This window comes from Micromys minutus (assembly GCF_963924665.1).
Source record: "Micromys minutus genome assembly, chromosome: 33".
In the NCBI taxonomy this organism is placed as follows: domain Eukaryota; kingdom Metazoa; phylum Chordata; class Mammalia; order Rodentia; family Muridae; genus Micromys; species Micromys minutus.
The window spans coordinates 5312074-5331813 of NC_137968.1; the positions used below are offsets into that span (position 1 = coordinate 5312074).

The 19740-nt window shown below is 40.1% G+C and overlaps 1 protein-coding gene across 15 annotated transcripts in view; it reads left to right on the forward strand.

Moving 5' to 3' along the window:
* The window catches only part of RIMS2 (regulating synaptic membrane exocytosis 2), a gene marked incomplete at both ends in the record, with an annotated part of 425123 nt that overhangs the window by 46369 nt on the left and 359014 nt on the right, over window positions 1-19740 (forward strand). For 11 of the 15 annotated variants that reach the window (XM_080909307.1, XM_080909306.1, XM_080909308.1 and 8 more), the window contains one exon: window positions 10241-10451. In XM_080909307.1, the coding sequence (XP_080765433.1) occupies window positions 10241-10451 (211 nt within the window). Of the gene's footprint in view, window positions 1-2169; window positions 2203-2609; window positions 2697-10240; window positions 10452-19740 lie in introns of all 15 variants that reach the window. The other 4 variants (XM_080909305.1, XM_080909325.1, XM_080909329.1 and 1 more) reach the window with 1 other exon arrangement.

Sequence of the window (19740 nt, forward strand, 5' to 3'; positions counted from 1 at the left end):
GGTCTTTTAAATATTCACTGCTATTAGGCTTTCACACCTCCTGCTGTATGAATCCACTCTCCTCCTCATTTTCGGAAAACCGTGGGAAGAGTTTTCAGACGCAGCTCTAGGGAATGAACAGTTTGACTTGGATAAGGCACAGGGATAATGCTAACCCAAGGGTGATTTACTCAGCGTGTCACACGAGGTAGGGGGTTTTGAGGTGTCGAGTGTGTCTAGTTGCTCACACCATAGCTACTAAGAATTATCTGTTTATGAATCTCAGGTCCTGACCGGTATTTTTAAGAATTATTTTATTGGATATTGTCTGTATTACATTTCAAAAGTTCCCTCTCCCTCCATCACGCCTCCCTCCTCCCCTTGCTTCCATGAAGGTGCTCCCTCTTCCAATCACCCTCTCCACCTCAGTGCCTTGGCATCCCCCTACACTGGGAAAATTCGTCCTCACTGGACCAAAGGCTTCTCCTCCTCCCATTGATGCCAGACAATGCCATCCTCTGTTATATATGCAACTGGAGTCATGGGTCTCTCCATGTGTGCTCAATGGTTGGTGTTTAGTCCCTGGGAGCTCTGGAGGGTTTGGTTGATTGATATTTTTCTTCCCATGGGGTTGCAAACCCTTTCAGCTCTTTTGGTCCTTTCTCTAGCTCTTTCATTGGGGTCCCCATGTAATCTGTAAGCATCCTCCTTGGTATCTGTATGACTTTGTCTGATGCGGCATCCATATCTGGTTCCTGCCAGTAAGCACTTCTTGGCATCAGCAGTAGTGCTTGGGTTTGGTGGCTGCATATGGGGTGGATCCCCAGATGAGGCAGTCTCTGGTTGATCTTTTCTTCAATGCCTGCTCCTCTATTTGACCTTGTATTTTCTCCTGTGAGTGTTTTGTTTTAAGAAGTTTTAAGAAGAACTGAGACATCCACATTCTGGCCTTCCTTCCTTTTGAGCTTCATGAGGTCTGTAAATTGTTTCTTGGCTATTCAGAACTTTTTGGGGCTAGTATCCACGTATCAGTGCATACCATGTGTGTTCTTTGTGACTGAGTTATCTCACTCAGGATGATAGCTTTTAGTTTCATCCATTTGCCTAGGAGTTTCATAAAATCATTGTTTTTAATAGCTGAGTAGTACTACCAAAATTTCTGCATCCATTTCTCTGATGAAAGACATCTGGGTTCTTTCCAGCTTCTGGCTATTATAAATAAGGCTGCTATGAACATGGTGGAACATGTGTTCTTGTTATATGTTGGAGCGACTTTTGGGTATACGCCCAGGAGTGGAATAGCTGGGTCTTCAGGTAGTATGTTCAATTTTCTGAGGAACCACCAGAGGTTGTACCAGCTTGCAATCCCACCAATATTTTGATTATATAAAATCTTACCTTAGAAAGTAAGAGAGCCAACCTGTAGTTTTGGGTGACTGAAGAACACCGCAAAATTGAAAATGAAGCATTTGGTTTTATTATAGTTACTAACATAGTATTTATTTAAATTTACTTTCATTATAGTATACTTACATGAATTTATGTTAACATGACTATTTTAAGTTTAATGTATACAGCATTTACTTAGTAATAGTTTATGAGACATTGGCTCTGTTATTCCCTCTACTTTCTTTTATGTACTCCTTGAGGCATAAATAAATTTATAAGGCTTTAAAATTAATTTATAAAATTCCATGTTTTATTTAAAAATATACCTTTACTTCAATTTATTTTTAAAAATAAACCAAAACAAGTAAAATACAAATTGTTTATAGTTAATAGTACCATATTTACCATGGTACCTTAAAGTAAAAATACATTGAAAAATTTGGGACCAAAACACTGCTTTAAAACTCTCTGGAGCTTTAGTAGAAGGACAATTTGTCACGGGTTGGGGACGGCTGAGGATGTAGCTGAAGAACACTGTGACTGCCTGACATGCGTGTGGCCTGTGCTAAGGCCCTGGCACCACAAGCAAAACAAAACAGGAAAACCCAAATGAGCCCAACTCACCTCATTTCTTCCCCTTTGTGTAAAATTGACTGAAATGCTCAAGTCTTTACGGTGTAGCCCCACCCTCTTGTGTGTGACGGCCCTCGTTCTCATGTCCTTTGTATGTAGGTACAAGTGTCTAGGTGGAAGCTGTTGCTTCATCACAGAGCACTCAGTTGTGCAAACTTATCTTTCTAGGATCAAAGAAGAGCACAAGGCACAAGCGACGCAGTAAGTAGACGTGTCCGAGTGCAGCACACTTGACCCCTGTCCTGCCGTGTTCTGCTCTCCGCTCCGTGGTGGTATTAGCTCACACTAATACTGGATAGGCTGCAGCGAGTGTGTCTTCTGCTTTCCGACTCTGGCTTGTAAGAGAGCTGTCTGCGGCTTCTTACTCCATCCACACAGTGACTGGATGTAGGTCTTTGCTGCCTGCTTGTGGACTAGTTGAGTGTTCAATTGATTTCCCTACTTTCTGACTGCCTGGTGATACTTGGAGCTCTCATTTCCATTGGCTGTAGCTTTTGTGCCTGTGGGTTTTTTTTTCTTTTAAATTTATTATTATCTTGGGTAAAAGTTTGAATCTACATTGTTATCCTTTTGTTTTTTTCAGTCACATTATTTGCTTATTTAAACAGGTGGTTTCCCTTTAGTGGGATCACTGAACTGGTAACTAACGTTCTCCAGCCCCAGCCAAAACAACACAGTGAAAAGGAGCCCCAGACGTAAGTAAGCCGTCTGCGTAGACTGATAGTATCTGTGGTACATGGAACACTGGAGAGTGTGACTCCCAGTCCTGCACTGCTGGGCCTTAGGGAGGGAAAATGAGGTGAATGTTCAGTAGCTCTGCCATTAGTTGTCCCATGGAAGAGTAACACAGAAGTCAGGGGACAGAACAGGCAAATCCTCCTCACTTAACATGAATATGTAAGGCATGTTGGCCAGAAACACATTTCTCCAGTATTGTCTGCTCTAGAGTATCTCCAAACAGTAGTGCCGGAGGAGAGAGAGGTATTCACTCAGAAACTGGTTGTGTGGTCAAATAGCTTCGGATACGTTGTTTTCAGAAAGGTCAGGCAGATTCATCTAGTGTGGTCTATTCACTTAGCAACTCTGAGAGCCCGACTAGTATTACATCATAACACTATTTAGTAAACTTACCTGACCATGCTTCACAGAATACATTTTTAGATTATAAAACATGGCTGGAGAACATACTAATGTATCCTCACAGTGACTTAAAACACTAAAAACTTCTAGATTCCATTTCTTTTAGTCGTTAAGAGATTTTAAAGAATCTGTTTACAGATTATACTTATTCTGAATTGTGTAAGTAAAAGTGAAATAAGTCTCTTGAGCTTTCAACTTATTGACCCAAACTGTCAAATATGAATCCAAGGGACAATATTTGGGAACTTTTATCAAAGGGCAAATTGTTAATCCACCACCCCTCACATGCCTCTCCTGCCTCTCTACCTCCCTCTCTTCATTCCCTCTTTCTCCCCCTCCATCCTTCTTCTCCCCCTCTCTTCTCCTTACCGCTCCCACCCCATTTCTTTTTTCTCCCAGAAGACTGAATGTTTTGATTTCAGTCAGACCCTTCCTGCTTGTATCTGCTGAGGAATAGCCAGGGTGTCGCACTGTCTGCCTCCTCTGTCTGCTTATGAAGCGGATCCAATAGAGCAGAATCCAGGATTAGAGATGAAAATGTAAACCAACAGAGCAGCCTTTTATTAATTCCGATGCGGAGATATGGTCCTTTAGAGTGTTGATTGTGTATTTTGAAGGCTAATGCCAGTGGAGTTTGAAGACTTAGAAAATGGCATTAATTTTGGCTGGTGTGGTGGCGCACATCTTTAATCACCGAGGAGGCGGATGCTGGTGGGTGTCTGTGAGTGTGAGTCCAGCCTGGTCTACAGAGCAAGTTCCAGGGAGCCAGAGATACATAAGAGAGATATCCCCTTTCTCAAAAACGGTTCATTTTACATTTCCTTGGTTATTTCTGTTTTTCCAGAAGACTGAGGACAGTACTGGGAAAAGACCTTTCAGCCTAGTCTGGGAGCGCACTGATGCTTGACTGGTCATGATCGAACGTTGATGTAGTCGCGAGGCACGGCAGGGAGTCCAGCGTGGTTCTCATTCTCAACAATCTCAAATTGACTGCATCTGTTGTGTACTGTAGAGTCATCTGAGATTTCTTGGGGCTTAGTGGAGGGATAAATAAATAAAAAACACACCATACGTGTTTATTCAGAAGCTGCCCTTTCTGTCATGGTACGTGCCTATGATCCCAGCATCAGGAGCCCACAGTAGGGCGCTGTAGCACAGAGTATAGCAAGATCTCTCAGTAAAAGTAAAGGCACGAACGGGTTATTTGGTGTTTTTATGCAAAGAATGCATTCAGTGGGAGATGCATCGCCCGGAAGTGGGATGTGTCTGGAAATGAGCGTCACGGTCAGGAGTCTGAGGACCTCCAGCCATCTCTTGCCTCATCTCCAGGAACGCTGCCTCCCATCCTTGAGGTGGGGCTGACTTGTATCCGGACCTCTGTATATCCACTACTTCCCACACAGCATCATTATCTCTGTCTATTTTTATTCAGGCTACGCAGATCCACCATATGATACAGAGTCTATAGTGTCTGTCTTATTTCCCACAAGATATCCCTGAAATGCATCAGTATGATTTCATTTATTTCTTCTACTGTGCAATACTTTTGATGTCTTAGTAGGTTTTATTTTATCTATCTTAGTCTGAAATATTTAATCTTATCCCTAGTCTTTTGGCTATTATTAATAGTGCTGCTTTATACATTCTGAGGACATTATTATTTTTCCAGTTACTCTGGACGATCACTTTTTAGTAACTTGAAAAAGTAGAGACTTTATGGAATTAAAGCCTCTCAGCATTGAAGCTGCTTTACCATGTCAGGGTGCTAACCTCCACGTCCTCACTGATGGGTTTGGAAATGCTACATGTGCCTTCTCCCTGGGGACTTCAGTGACTGCATCTGACCCAGGAGGGGGAGGGGCAGCAAGCACTGAAGTGCTGCATAGGAGTGGGTGACTTCTGTTGTGTCTCTTCCCCGTTCCAGCCATATAGTTTGTCACTGCTCCAGAGGCAGCGGGCTCGGGAGAGTGGAGCCAAGGGTGAGGTAGCCTAAGGTCTCATGCCATAGTCACCGTTCTTCAGAGCATCTGATAGTTTATTCTCCTAGGGGTAAGAGAAATCACACGAGGAAAGTTTACAATTACGAGGACAGGTTGCATGTGGCCAAAACATGTTTTTTCCATGCAGGCATGTAAGCAAGGAACAGTAGCCAGCTGTAGGGAATAACGTGAAGTAAACTCACTTCTACCCATACGCCTGGGCGGGCCATGAAAGCGCATCCCATGAGCAACTCTGTGTTTTGAGGAAAAGTTCGGTCACATGTTAACTATGTCAACCATGATTAAGTCATAGAAACCTCTAGAAATGTGAACAGTTTCATCAGAGCTTCATCTCTTGGCATTTGATCCGGGTGACTGGGCATACAAAACGTTTTGTTGCCCAGATATGAGCTGAACAAGGGTAACACTACTGGGCATCCTGCAGTGGACGGGAAAATGCCCACAAGCCTCAACCTACAGAAAGCACTATAGGGAACCGAGGAAGGCTGGGCGTGGGAGACGCTCTTCTCCTAAGGGAAGTGTTCACCAGTTGGTTGTCCAGTGCCAAATGGTCAGCCCTGGAAACAAGCATCAAGTAATGTATGGGCCAAAGGTGTTTTTTTAGGACTTATTTAGGATGAAACACGCACACATACGTCACACATACGTATGTATGTGCAATAACAATTATTGAGAAAAAGCTCATGAATTTGAAGGCAGGGAACAGTGTATGGAAAGATTGGGGGGGGGGGGAAGGGAGAAATGTACTTTTATTATTTCAAAAATAAAACAAAAGGACAAACCAAAACAGAGTGTGTACATACAAGCACATGCAAATGTACGTGCACACACAGAAAACCAAAACCCCATGGAATCCATTTCGTGATTGTCAGCTACTCCTTAGCATGGGACCAGCACTGAAGTTTGTCATTCCACTGGATAAGAAACAAAGCTTCCTTTCTTCTCCTCTCCCAGCAGCTATTAATTACATCTAGCTTCTTGGCTCGCAGTGGGACTTTGTGCCCACTTCCTTCCTCTGGGCTGGCATTTTTTCCTGACTTGCACTTGTGCATGCTGTTACAGTTTCCGGATTCATATGTGCATCAGCCCAGTTGTGTTTTATTTACTTTTTAATTTTGTGTTGTCCTCTATTTTTCATAGATCTTTGAACCTCGAGGGGAGGGGTGCGATAAAGACACCCCATGTAGGGCTAACTGTTCCAAAGGTTTTTACTCTCTGCGTGTTGCCTAGGTGTGGGTTTCTGTGTTAATTAGTGTTTTAGCAAGAAGCTTCTCTGATGAGCTCAGGGTGGGTCAGCAGCTTACCATTAGGGGTTGTTTACTGTTGTGTCTATTTAAGAGAATAACAATTGTAGGTTTCTCCTTGGGCCCTTGACCTATCTGGTCTCAAGGTTGTTGACCACTTTAGAAGTTGGAGGTGTGGGTTCTATGTCATGGAGTAGACCTGAAGTCAACAAGAAGGGGTTGGTTATTCCCATGACCTTTGTGTCCCTACTGCATCAGAGAGCATACCTTACACACAGGTTCTATTTTGGCTCACAGGGTTTGAAGCTAGGTGAGACTGATGCTTAATTTTCTCCTCTCATAGGATATGAGTACCTTCTAGCATTATGAACTTCAGTAGGGGTGAAACTTCAGGGTCAGCAGCTCAGTTTCTTATGTTTAATGACCGAAGAAATACTTATGTGGCATCTTTATCAACCAGTAGGGTCTTAACATCTGGTCATGGAGGGAAACCAATATCATTGGCAATAACCTCTACTGTTTGGGAGGAGAGTCTGTAGGACCTCTTTGGCCAACCGCTCAAAAAGATTTAACCCATTCCTAATAACTGGGTAGTATCTGATGTTGGGTATTTTCTGGTCATTCCATTTAAATTTCACTCATACATACCTATATTTCAGGAAGCGTAATGTGGTGTCAGTCTTTGATGGTGAGGTGTTTCTTGGGGGAAGCAAAAAGATGGATTCTGTTTTTAAATCCAGGGGAGCTGACACTGCTAAAATTGAGAGTTACTACTGAGCAGTATCCATTCATTTCTGTTATTTTGTTGTGGTTTTTAGAACTTTTTTGTTGAACTGTTCTGGGATTACTTCTTGTGTCTTATCCTCTTGGACGTAGTAAACCTTTTCTTTAGGCTGAAGTGTTCCATCTAGTGTTTTTTTTAAGAGCTGAATCTGTGGACATGAACTGTTTAAATTTGACCTTATGCTTAAATATTTTTCTTCTGTTATAATTGATTTTTTTGGTTTTTATTTTATTTTTTTGTTTTTCAAAATAGAGTTTTTCTGTGTAATAGCCCTGGCTGTTCTGGAACTCAGTTTGAAGCCCAGGATGGCCTTGAATTCACTGAGATCTACCCACTTCTGCCTCCCTAGTGCTGGTATGAAAGGCATGCACCAGCAAGTCTACTAGGCATGATTGACAGTTTTGTTGGTGTCCTAGTTACTATTCTATTGCTATGAAGAGACACCATGACCAAGGTAACTCTTTCATAAAAGAAAGCATTAAATCCGGGGTGTGTTTATAGTTCCAGAGACTTAGTCTGTTATCATGGGAAACATGGCAGCAGGCAGGGCAGGCATGGTGCTGGAGAGGTAGTTGGGAGCTACATCCTGGGTCACTGGGGTGAGGGTGGGTGGGTATGGGGGGGAAGGAAGGGAGGGTGGGTGACTGTGTGTGTGTGTGTGTGTGTGTGTGTGTGTCCAGGACAAGCCAGCACATGGGTGTGACCTCTAGTCCTCTCGCATCCACTATAAGAGCAAAAGCAGCTCATGTCCTTTAAAGAGTGTTGTGACTGTGTTGTACTGAAGACAGTGATGGTAACAACAAAATTCAAGTCTATCAGAATTCTTGATTTGCTTGATGTTTCAACTCTCAACACCAACAGCCTGATAGAAAGGGAATGGCCGCTTCAAAGGTGTGCGACTCAGAGACATGCACAAAGAGATGACAGAAAGTACATAGTCTGTGGCAAGAGGCAGAAGGGATTTGGAGATGGCACGGATTTGGGAACAATCAAATTCTAAAGGGACTGGGGCTGAAACACAAGAGGAGTGGAAGAGAGGAAATGGGAATGTATAATTATATTTTAATTAAAAGCTTTTATTAGATTAAAGAATATATAGAAAAGGTGCACATTATTCATAAACGTGTGTAACCGATTATGTTCTCTTATAGAAAGAAATGATGCTTATCGTTCAGTGATTGCCCGTCACGGAAGTAGGTGTCCTTCATGTGCTTTTCACCTTCCAGTGAGACAGGTCCGAGTTACCTGGCCTTGAGCATGGGTCACCTTCTGAGTTTTCTCTCTCCTATCCAGGGAACAGTTACGCTTCGATTTCCAGTTCTCTATCCAGTTTGGAGGCAGGAGCTTCCTCCTACATCTTAATGATAAAAGATGTTTTATTTGAATTTGGGTGGCATACTGGAACCTAGATATTTTTTCTCCATTGTGGATAGAGGGTTTTCTTTTTAAGTTTTTGTCCTTAGCTATGATGGCTCTTTGCCTTTATCTTAAGCGACAGAGGCTACCTACCTTTCTTCCTCATGGCTTAAATAAAGCTTTTATTGTTTTATCAAAGTCAGGAAATCATGTCCGTACCTCAGTGACCACAGTTTACCTTTTAATGTCTGCAGTATGCACTTCCCCAGAAGTGGGAATTTATTTCCCTTGACTGAGCTTTCAAGTCTTCCACAGCACGTGTGAAGGAAGGGCAGTGGGGGAGAGCTTGTGATTTTCAGCCTTCTTTGCGTCTGGGTCTTCAGTCATTTGAAGCTGTCATGTCAGCTGAATCTTGCTATTGCACAATTTGCGAATTATCTCTCTCTGGAGATGTAGCTTCTTAGACAGAACTCGTACCTAGAATGTGTGCAGTCTTACGTTCGGTCCGCAGAACCTGTGCACAGTGGATGTGCGTGTGTCTGTGATGTCAGCAGTGGAGACTTGGAGCGTGGGTATGAGAAGCCCAGCTCCATTTTGGATGCGTAGTTTGAGGTCATCCTCGGATACCTGAGACGCTATCTAAGAAGCAGACAACCTACAAAATAATAATACAGTCCCTTTGCCTGTTAGTATGGAGCTACTTCCTTCTGCGTTATTGCCAAAGATGAACTGGTCACACTTGGTATCCTTGGATTTACATTGCTTTCCTGATAACTTCTTTTCTGATTGGTTCAAAATAAGTTACGATTTTGTAGATTTTTCATTCTTCTGTCACTGTTAGGATTAGAGTGATATCATTTTTAGTTTTCTAAATCTTAAGTTAGTTATGCTTATTAGACACTTAAAATTGTCTATAAATACAATAAAGTTTATAATAATAGTAAATGAAACATCTTTCTAGATGTCTTTTCTCTTAACCCAGTTTTCTTTTTGATTCATTTTGTGTTGTGTATATGTGTGTGTGAGTGTGTGTGCTTGTTAATATGAACAAGTGTGTGTGTGTGTGTGTGTGTGTGTGTGTCCAATATCAGAAGAAGATGTCTAAGCTACTGGGGCTAGAGTTACAGGTCATTCTGAGGCGCCCAGTGTGGGGGCTGGGAGCCAAGCTTTGGTTCTTTGAAGAGTAGCAAGTGCTCTTCATTATTGAGACAGCTCCCTACTCTCTAGGGTTTTAATTTGAAGGTGTAGTTGGCTTTACTTTTATTTATTAGATGATAATATTTCACAGTAGTTTTTTTTCAGACTACTGAACACAACTCTGTAAGATTCTTTAGTTCACTCCAGTTGAAACTGTGCTTCATTGTTTGAAGATAATAGGTCATGGCTTCTTTGTGCGTATAAAATTGGCTTCCTGTATTTCTCAAGCTAAACTGTTGAAAAATAATGGTAGAGTTTTTGTTTAATATTCAAGAAAATGTTCCACAAACATAATCAGTTGTTTTTACAGTTCATATGTTTATCAAAGATAGAACTGATCTCAACATTTGTGACCTAATATGCCATGTAAGCAAGATATTGTTCTGTAGTTTTTAGATTACATTTTATCGTTTTATTCTTATTTTTTTGTATTTTGAGTATAAAATTATGTCCACAGATTGTGGTTTTGATCATTAGGATACCAGCTTTTAAAATGCTTTTTTTTTTTTGTCCCACAGAAAGCTGCATCAGCAATTTGAAATGTATAAGGAGCAAGTGAAGAAGATGGGGGAGGAGTCGCAGCAGCAGCAAGAGCAGAAGGGTGACGCCCCGACCTGCGGCATCTGCCACAAGACAAAATTTGCCGATGGATGTGGCCATAACTGTTCATATTGCCAAACCAAGTTCTGTGCTCGCTGTGGAGGTCGCGTGTCGTTACGCTCAAACAAGGTACAGCACTGGGGTATGGCTGTCATCCAATAACCAATGATAGTCGTAATGATAGTAGTTAACATCGCCAATAAACTCGACAAAACCGAAAGTGCTGCTGAGATTAACTAACGAACAGACATCTATCTGTCTTCTCATCTTAGACAATGGTTTTAATTTTTTTCTAAATGTGAGAGGTAACCTTTGCTGTTTCAAATCAGCTTATGATTTTGTTAGACTCATAGGGCCTTTGGCTTTGAGTTTCACTGACAGCATTTGGAGATTAATTGTTCTGTCCTCTGTGTGAATAAGGAAAACGCTGACCAGAGAGGCTCAGCGTGTCTTAGAGCAACACAGCTGACTGGCGCAGAGTTCTGCCGCCTGCCTCTCTTACTACTACACTTTCACGAACTTTGGAGGTGACGTTTCTTCCTTGGACTTGAGACAGGCCCATTCTAGCTCTGAGATTTGTCTTTTCAGTTCATAGCTTTGAAAGCTTTACTCCTTTTTGTTTTTGTTTTTATACTCAGGAAATAACATTGAGTGTGGCACTTAAGGATCTCGTTTCGTATTTATACGGCTTCTCTTTCGTATTCACTAGTGAATATGTAAGTGATACTCACTAGGTTAAAAATACTTTGTTAAATTAGCAAAACCAGTACCATGAATGCTCTTTTCACTAAGTTCGCTTGAATTTCTTTCCGATCAATAATTTATCACCACACTTATTACTTAGATAGTTCTTCCATACAGCTGATTCTTATGTTCATTTTTTGGGAATAATTGTGGGAATTAGTTCTGTGTGATTTCATGTCTCCATTTTCTTACTGTTTTTCTCAATGTTTTGTTTGCCCAGTACTAATCCATTATTGGTTTACTTGATGTTTTGTGTGTGCATGTGTGTGTGTGTGTGTGTGTGTGTGTATCTATATATATATATGAATATATGTAGTAATAATATTTGAAAAGGTCTTGTCACAGGTTTCTACCCACCTTAATGGTTTATGTACCCAGATGAAAGACATACACAGTCCTTATATTTTAGTATGTCTTTTTAAAAATTTATTTATTTATTATATATAAGTACACTGTCGCTGTCTTCAGACACACCAGAAGAGGGCATCAGATCCCATTACAGACAGGTGTGAGCCACCATGTGGTTGCTGGGATTTGAACTAGGACCTCTGGAAGAGCAGTCGGTGCTCTTAACCACTGAACTTATCTCTCCAGCTCAGCTTAGTATGTCTTAAGCAGCACAGTAGTTGGATGGGCAACTGCCTACCCTCTATGTTGTTAGACTATACCTCCTATCCGTAACCCAAATTATTTCTTACTATGTTTCATCTGGGCTGCTCTTAGATCCAATTAGGCAGCACCTTGGGCCATGTTCTCTTGACCCCTAGCCCATGATGGTTCTCCTTTCTCCTTCCTTGTATGCTCCTCTCCTGACAACACGGTCTCAAGGCTTGAAAACCTAAACTCTTCCTATGTCTCTTCTCCCCAGCTATTGGCTGCTGCTGTCTTTATTTACCAATCAGAATTAACTTGGGGCTGGGTCCCAGAGGCGATATGCCTACTGTAGATCTTGGAAACCAGCATTTAGTATTACAATAAACAGTAAAAGACAGAACCTCAACAGATGCGTGTGTGTGCGCGCGCACACGCGCGCATGTGTGCACATGCGTGGATTTATATATGAATCGATACATTGGTACAATTTTAAATAGAGTAATATGAGCAGACATCCTTAGTCTTTGGAGGAATGTATTCATTCTCCCAATATTAGGTATAATGTTACCTATAATTTTTCATAGGTACCAGCAATTGCAAATTTGCCAAGACTTCTCTTATGTTTTTTAAAGATCTTAAGTAGTCATTGAACTTGCCCAAATGCCTTTGCAATCTACTGAGATTAATTTTTGTTTTTTCCTTTTTAAAGTATGGTGAGGTATATTGAAACAACTTCGTATTATTAAAATAAACTCCATTTGGTCATGATAGATAATTCATTTTATACATTAATGGGTTTGGCTTGCAGTTGTCTTTCCTTGATTTTGGAATTAGTATCACCCTGGCATTATGGAATGGAGTAGAAAGCAATTTCCTCTCTTTAACGTCATGGAAGAGTTTGTATAGATCCGACATTGTTTCCCTGGTTGACGTCTGATCCACTTGCAAACAATGAGTTCCTCCACTGCCACTCCATGGCCAGGAGTCCATTATTATGTTAATTATTAAAAATATTTGTTAGATTTTATCTGTAAAGTTATTTGGGCATGAAGTTTTTATTCAGTGGGGAGGTTTTAAAATATACTTTATATTTTTTAGGTGATTCAAAGTTTTTATTTGTATTTATGAATAAGTTTTTATAATTATATCTTTCAAGGAATCTGTCCAGTTTCCATAAATTATTAAATTTACTGATGTAAAAAATCTTTATAATATTCTTTTATTTAAAAATATGCATAAAATCAGGGCTATTGCTATATCATTTCTGATTTTGCTAATTCAAGTCTTTCTTTTCGGTGGAATTTGGTTACATATTTGATATTTTTATTGATCTAAAGAACCACCTTCCTAATTGAATTTTCTCCATTGCTAAATTGTGTTTTGGTTCTCATTACTTCTTCCTTTGGTTGAATCTTGTAGTTTCTTATGGAGAAAGCGAGGTTTTAATGCCCTTTTCTTCTCTGATGTAGGAACCACGTGCTCCTAATGTCTTGCAAGTAATATTTTAGCATCTTCTCTAAAATCCCAAGTAATGCTTTTTCATTTTCCTTAAATTAAAAACACCTACAGAATCTTCTCAGAAGCCCCTCAGTCTCCTCTTTGGGTGGTCTTCAGGCTCTACCTATGCTTCCTCTTCCTGTCCTGGGATTCTTGATCACCATGGGCCTGAGATTGATTATACAGTTCATCTCAGTCTATCTCAAGCTATCATTGTCCTTGGTCGCTTTATTTTAATCACCTTAAAAATACAATTTATTATTTGAGATTGCATACATGTTTATATGTATTTTGATCATTTCGTTCTCTCTCCCTTTTCCTCTCTCTCATATTTTCAATAACCCACTGAATCTCCTTGTGTTGCCCATGTGCTGGGAGCCTTCAGTGGAGCACGGCACGCTAGAAGGGGCCGTACCTTTAAAAAAGACTTTTCCTCCCCTAACAGCCCTCAGTGGGCAGGAGTTCCTCATCTTTAGCACGGGGCAGGAGCTGCTGGGCTCCTTCCTCACTTGGTGCCGGACTGTTCACTACACTGACACTGTGCCTGTCCTGTACAACACTACAACCACTACAGCTGCTGTGCGCTCAGGAGTGTCTCGTCTTGTTGGGAAGATGCTGTTTCACTACAGCACTCTGCCTTTAGCTCTTACATTCTTAGCACCTTCACGTCCTCAGAGAAGTCCATGCCTGAATTAAAGGGAAACAGGAACGCAGACACAGTCCAGTGATGGAGCGCATGCGTACTGTGCATGACCTCTAATCCAGTGATGGAGCGCATGCGTACTGTGCATGACCTCTAATCCAGTGATGGAGCGCATGCGTACTGTGCATGATCTCTAATACCAGAACAGCAAACGGGTTATTCCATGCTTCTCTGCGTTTTGTTCAGGCAGAACGGAAAATCTTAGCCTTGATACTCAACTTAGACCAAAACTAGAAGTATCTGGTATCATCTGATTATACCTTAATTGGTTGGAATACAAATTTTAGTTTCTAATGTATTATAGCCTTGCAGTGAATAAAAATTCTAACCAATTAAGTACAGTAAAATATTGAAACAATCCTTGAAAATGTTATATTGTGAACAACTTTAAATTTTTTAATATTTCAGTTAGGCTGCGTGAGAAGGTTTATTGAACAAGGAGGACACCAGAGGCAGCATGTTTTATTTTTCTCTTTCCCTCCACCTGTCCCTTCCTCTCCTTCCTTCCCTCCCTCCCTTCCTCCCTCCCTCCCTCCCTCCCTCTGTCTCCTCCACTCCCCCCACATACACTCCTTCTACTTTTCCATACTCTCTCCCCTTACAGAAAAGTAAAACACAATAAAAAACAATTTAGATGTTAGTTCATGGAAAACAGCCCCGAGTTCCTTTTGTAATATTTCTAAATTTTCATTCAAGTAGAAGAGCTGTAATATGTCTTAATTTATACAGGAAGGCATTTGTTGAGTGGAACTGGTGAAATCATCCAAGTTGTAAGATAAAAAACTACAAGTTCAACCTCTGCTTGTAAATTTGATCTTGTAAATGCTCAGCTGCTTCTAATGCTTTAGGGTTTTGCTCTCAACAGCTGCTGAATGCATTTTTTGACTTATGCTAGCCCCAAAGAACTGAGCTTAGTGAAATATTGTCAGACTATTCTTAAGAGAATACAAATATCCTGTACATCTATATTTAGTTATAAAGCTATTAAAATTCTTTTTGTCATCTTCCAGGAGGACACAGTGAAATAACTGTTTATTGCAGTTTCTCAGCTCTTTCATGTGGAGTCATCCTTAGCACTCCATTACGTCTCCTGAGGTACAGGGAGGGCACAGAAAGAACCAAAGGAGTCAGATAAACACGCTGCTACAGGACAGGACACAAGACATGGACACGCCTCTATAGGACAGAACACAAGACAGGGACATACTAGTATAGGACAGGACATAAGACATGGACACACCAGTACAGGACAGGACACAAGACACGGACACACCAGTATAGGACAGGACACAAGACATAAACACACCAGTACAGGACAGGACACAAGATACAAACACGCCACTACAGGACAGGACACAGACATGGACACGCCAGTACAGGACAGGACACAAGACACGGACACACCAGTACAGGACAGGACACAAGACACGGACACACCAGTACAGGACAGGACACAAGACATGGACACACCACTGCAGGACAGGACACAAGATACGGACACACCAGTACAGGATACTGCTCCCGTTAATTTTCTTTTTAGATGGTATTTTCTTAACAAGTAAAAATTGTATATGACTTTAATCAAATGAAAAGCTAAGGAAACGTTATTTTGTACCAATTTAATTGTAAAAGACATTGAATTGCAGAGATATTAAAGGTAATTTAAAATAAGGATTATTTTAAGCTTCAAAATATGTAAAATTGTTTTATCTTTTGGGAGGAAAATTTGATTGGCATGTGTATAGTTAATTTCCACCTGTTTGACTATTCTATGAGAATTTCCAGAATTTCATTGAATAGCTTAAATAGAAAAACTTTAAATGGGACACTTTATCTTATAGTTTTTTTTCATGATCTTTAAAATAAAAGAAGTAATATAAATAGCTTCTAAGATTTCTCCTGGTTTGAATATCTTGTAACATCAAGATTTGTGCTATCATATAGTTTTTTTTTTTTTTTTTTTTTTTAAGGTTGCAGCAAGATTAGTCAGGACTTGAGGTCTAAGCCTCATGGCCAAAGCGAAACTTGGTTTTATTTGTCCTCTTTTAAAATCACTTTAATTACATGCAAAAAGGTAACTTTGGTTCTGAAACTGGGATCAATCAAGATAACTACCAAAGATCCTGTGAACATCTTACTGGAGGTCAGGTGAAAAGGTCAGGGACAAAAGGGGGGTCTCAAAAGACAAAGACAATGCTGAGCCTATATCTGCTGAATCTTCCCGGTCCAGGTCCAGAGCTACATTCTTAAGGATACCTGGAGCTTCAAACGATAATGTACTTCTCTATGCCACATTCTTAAAAGCCCTGCCCCTTCAGATGTAGCTGTACTTCATTATAGCCTTATTCTTGAGAGCCCTGCCCGAACTTCAGATGTAGATGTGCTTGAAACTAACCCTTACGGGGCATAGCACAGAGGCCAGATTCCTGACTTGGCCAGCTCCAAGATGTCCCAGGATACAGTTCTTGAAATATCTGATAAATGCATTGCTGGCACATGCAGTGAAACAGTATCTCTATTATTTCTAGAATAATTTGGAAAGTAATGAAGAAGTGCACTAATTTTCACTATTGTGTGTAGTGTGTATTGTGAGTTAAGCTTTGTTTTTTATCATTCTCACACATTGTAATATGAAGGTGTTGAAAATAACACTGTTTTAGGAACCTGTGGTTTACAGAAAATTGACGAATGGGCAAAGCAAATTTATATAATTAAATAAACGTTATCTTTGACAGGATTCTCATGTCCCATCCATGGTTTGTCAAACTAAATTTTGGGAAGAACAATGACAACGATCTAACTAAAAACAAGTAGGGCTGTTTTTGAAAGCAGGATTTGTGTGATAGCGTGACAATGGTACTGACTTGTCACAGAGCATGCACAGTTGACATTTTTCTTATATTGAGTGAACTAAGTACATAGTACCAAGATTTGATAAAAATGTATTTAATCACATCAATTTGTAATACACCTGAAAATTTATTATAAATACTTAAACTTTGATGTTAACTGGAGAGTGTATGAGACTCTGTGTAAAGCAGTAACTCTTGGGTTTATTTGGAGAAGAGAAAAACTACGGAATGCACAGTAGGGCAAGCTGTGGTCACGCGTGCATTTGACAACAGCATCTGCTAGCTACTTGCTCTCAAACTCTTGAAGAATTTGAGCTCCTCAGTTCTTAAGGTATCTATCTGTACCTAGGGTGGGTTTCAAGTTAGGAAATGCTATTTAAAATATATGAGAAGATTAATGATATCTGTAGTAATTCTAATAATAACGGAGACTATATGATAGTTGGAGGTACTCCTATTAGTTTAAAATTTTAAATATTAGCCTTCCCAAAATTGAACAATAAAATCATATTTAAAACATATTACCAATACTTATTTTGAACTTGTTTTAAATTAAAATAATTAATATCCATAAAAGAAGTAAGACATTGCAGTTTTTTGAAATGATATTTTTATAATTCTTCTATAAAAGTCTTAGAATACATCTAGATTTTCCTTTTTTCTAATTACACTTTCTATTTATTTTAGTTTTGGACTAATACTCAGATTTTTTCCTGAAAGTTTTTTTAACATATTTTATTAAATATTCTTTGTATTTACATTTCAGATGTTATCCCTTTTCTCCCTGACTACCATCACCCCTCCCGATCCCCTTGTTTCCATGAAGATGCTCCCACTCTCAACCATCCACTCCCACCTCAGTGTCTTGGCATTCTCCTACACTGGGAAAATGAGCCTTCGCTGGGACAAAGGCCTCTCCTATTGCAGGCAATGCCATCCTCTGCTACATATGCAACTGAAGCCATGGGTCTCTCCATGTGTGCTCATTGGCTGGTGGTTAAGTCCCTGGGCGCTCTGAGAGATTTAGTTGGTTGATATCGTTCTTCCCATGAGGTTGACACCCTTTTTAGCTCCTTCAGTTCTATGTCTAGCTCCTCCATTAGGGTCCCTGATCTCAGTCTGATGGTTGTCTGAAAGCATCCTTGTCTGTATCATTTTGGCTCTGGCATAGCCTCTGAAGAGGCATAACACGCTCCTGCCAGCAAGCACTTCTTGGCCTCTGCAATAGTGACTGGATTTGGTGGCTACATATGGGATGGATCCCCAGGTGGGGCAGTCTCTGGATGACCTTTTCTTCAGTCTCTGCTTCACTCTTTGTCCCTGTATTTTCTCCTGTGAGTATTTGTCCTCCCTTCTAATAAGGTCTGAAGCATCCACATTTTGGTCTTCTTTCCTTTTGAATTCACATAAGGTCTGTGAATTGTTTCTTGGGTATTCAGAGCTTTTTGGGCTTATCAGTGAGTGCATGCTATGTGTGTTCTTTTGTGACTGGTTACCTCACTCAGGATGATAGCTTCTAGTTCCATCCATTTGCCTAGGAATTTCATGAAGTTATTGTTTCTAATAGCTCAGAATTACTCCACCATATTTTCTGTATCCATTCCTCTGTTGAAGAACATCTGGGTTCTGTCCAGCTTCTGGCTATTATAAATAAGGCTGCTATGAACATGGTAGAGCATTCATCCTTGTTATATGTTGGAACGTTGTTTGGGCATAAGCCCAGGTGTGGTGTAGCTGGGTCCTCAGGTAGGACTATGTCCAGTTGTCTGAAGAACCCCCAGACTGATCTCCAGAGTGGTTGTGCCAGTTAACAACCCCACCAACAGTGGAGAAGTGTTCCTCTTTCTCTGCATCCTTGCCAGCATCTGTTGTCATCTGAGTTTTGGATCTTACCCATTCTGTTTGGTGTAAGGTGGATTCTCAGGGTTGTATTAATTTGCATTTCCCTAATGACTAAGGATGTTGAACATTTCTTTAGGTGCTTAATGGCCATTCGATATTCCTCAGTTGAGAATTCTTTGTTTAGCTCCCTACCCCATTTTTAATAGGGTTATTTGTTGCTATGGAGTCTAACTTCTTGGGCTCTTTGTATATATTGGATATTAGCCCTCTATCAAATGTAGGGTTGCTAAAGATCTTTTCCCAAGCTGTTTGTTGCCATTTTTTCCTATTGACAGTGTCATTTGACTTACTTGCTTTGCAAGTTTATGAGGTCTCATTTGTTGATTCTTGATCTTAGAGCATAAGCCATTGGAGTTATGTTCAGGAAAATCTTTACTGTGCCTATGTGTTCTAAACTCTTCCCCACTTTCTCTTCTATTAGTTTCAGTGTACCTGGTTTCTTTCTTTCCAGTGTCAAATGCTTTCTCAGCATCTAATGAGATAATCATGTGATTGCTTTTTTTCTTGAGTTTGTTTATACAGTGGATAACTTTGATGGATTTTCTTATATTGAACCATCCCTGTATCTCTGGGATGATCATGGTAAATGATTGTTTTGATATGTTTTGGATTTGGTTTGCAAGAATTATTATTGAGTATTTTTGTATCAATGGTCATGAGGGAAATTGGTCTGAAGTTCTTTTTCTTTGTAGGATCTTTGTGTCATATAGCTATGAGCATAATTGTGGCTTCGAAGAATGAATTGGGTAGTGTTCCCTCTGTTTCTATTTTGTGGGATAGTTTGGAGAGTATTAGTATTAGGCCTTCTATGAAGGTTTGATAGAATTGTGCACTAAACTTATCTGGTTCTGAGATTTTTTTTTTGGTTGGGAGGCTTTTGATGACTGCTTCTATTTCTTTAGGAGTTATGGGGCAGTTTAGATGGCTTATCTGATTCTGATTTAACTTTGGTACTTGGTATCTGTCTATAAAATTGTCCATTTCATCCATATTTTCCAGTTTTGTTGAGTATAGGCTTTTGTAGTAGGATTTGATAAATTTTTGAATTTCTTCAGTGTCTGTTGTTATGTCTCCCTTTTCATTTCTGATTTTGTTAAGTTGAATACTCTGTGCCCTCTACTTAGTT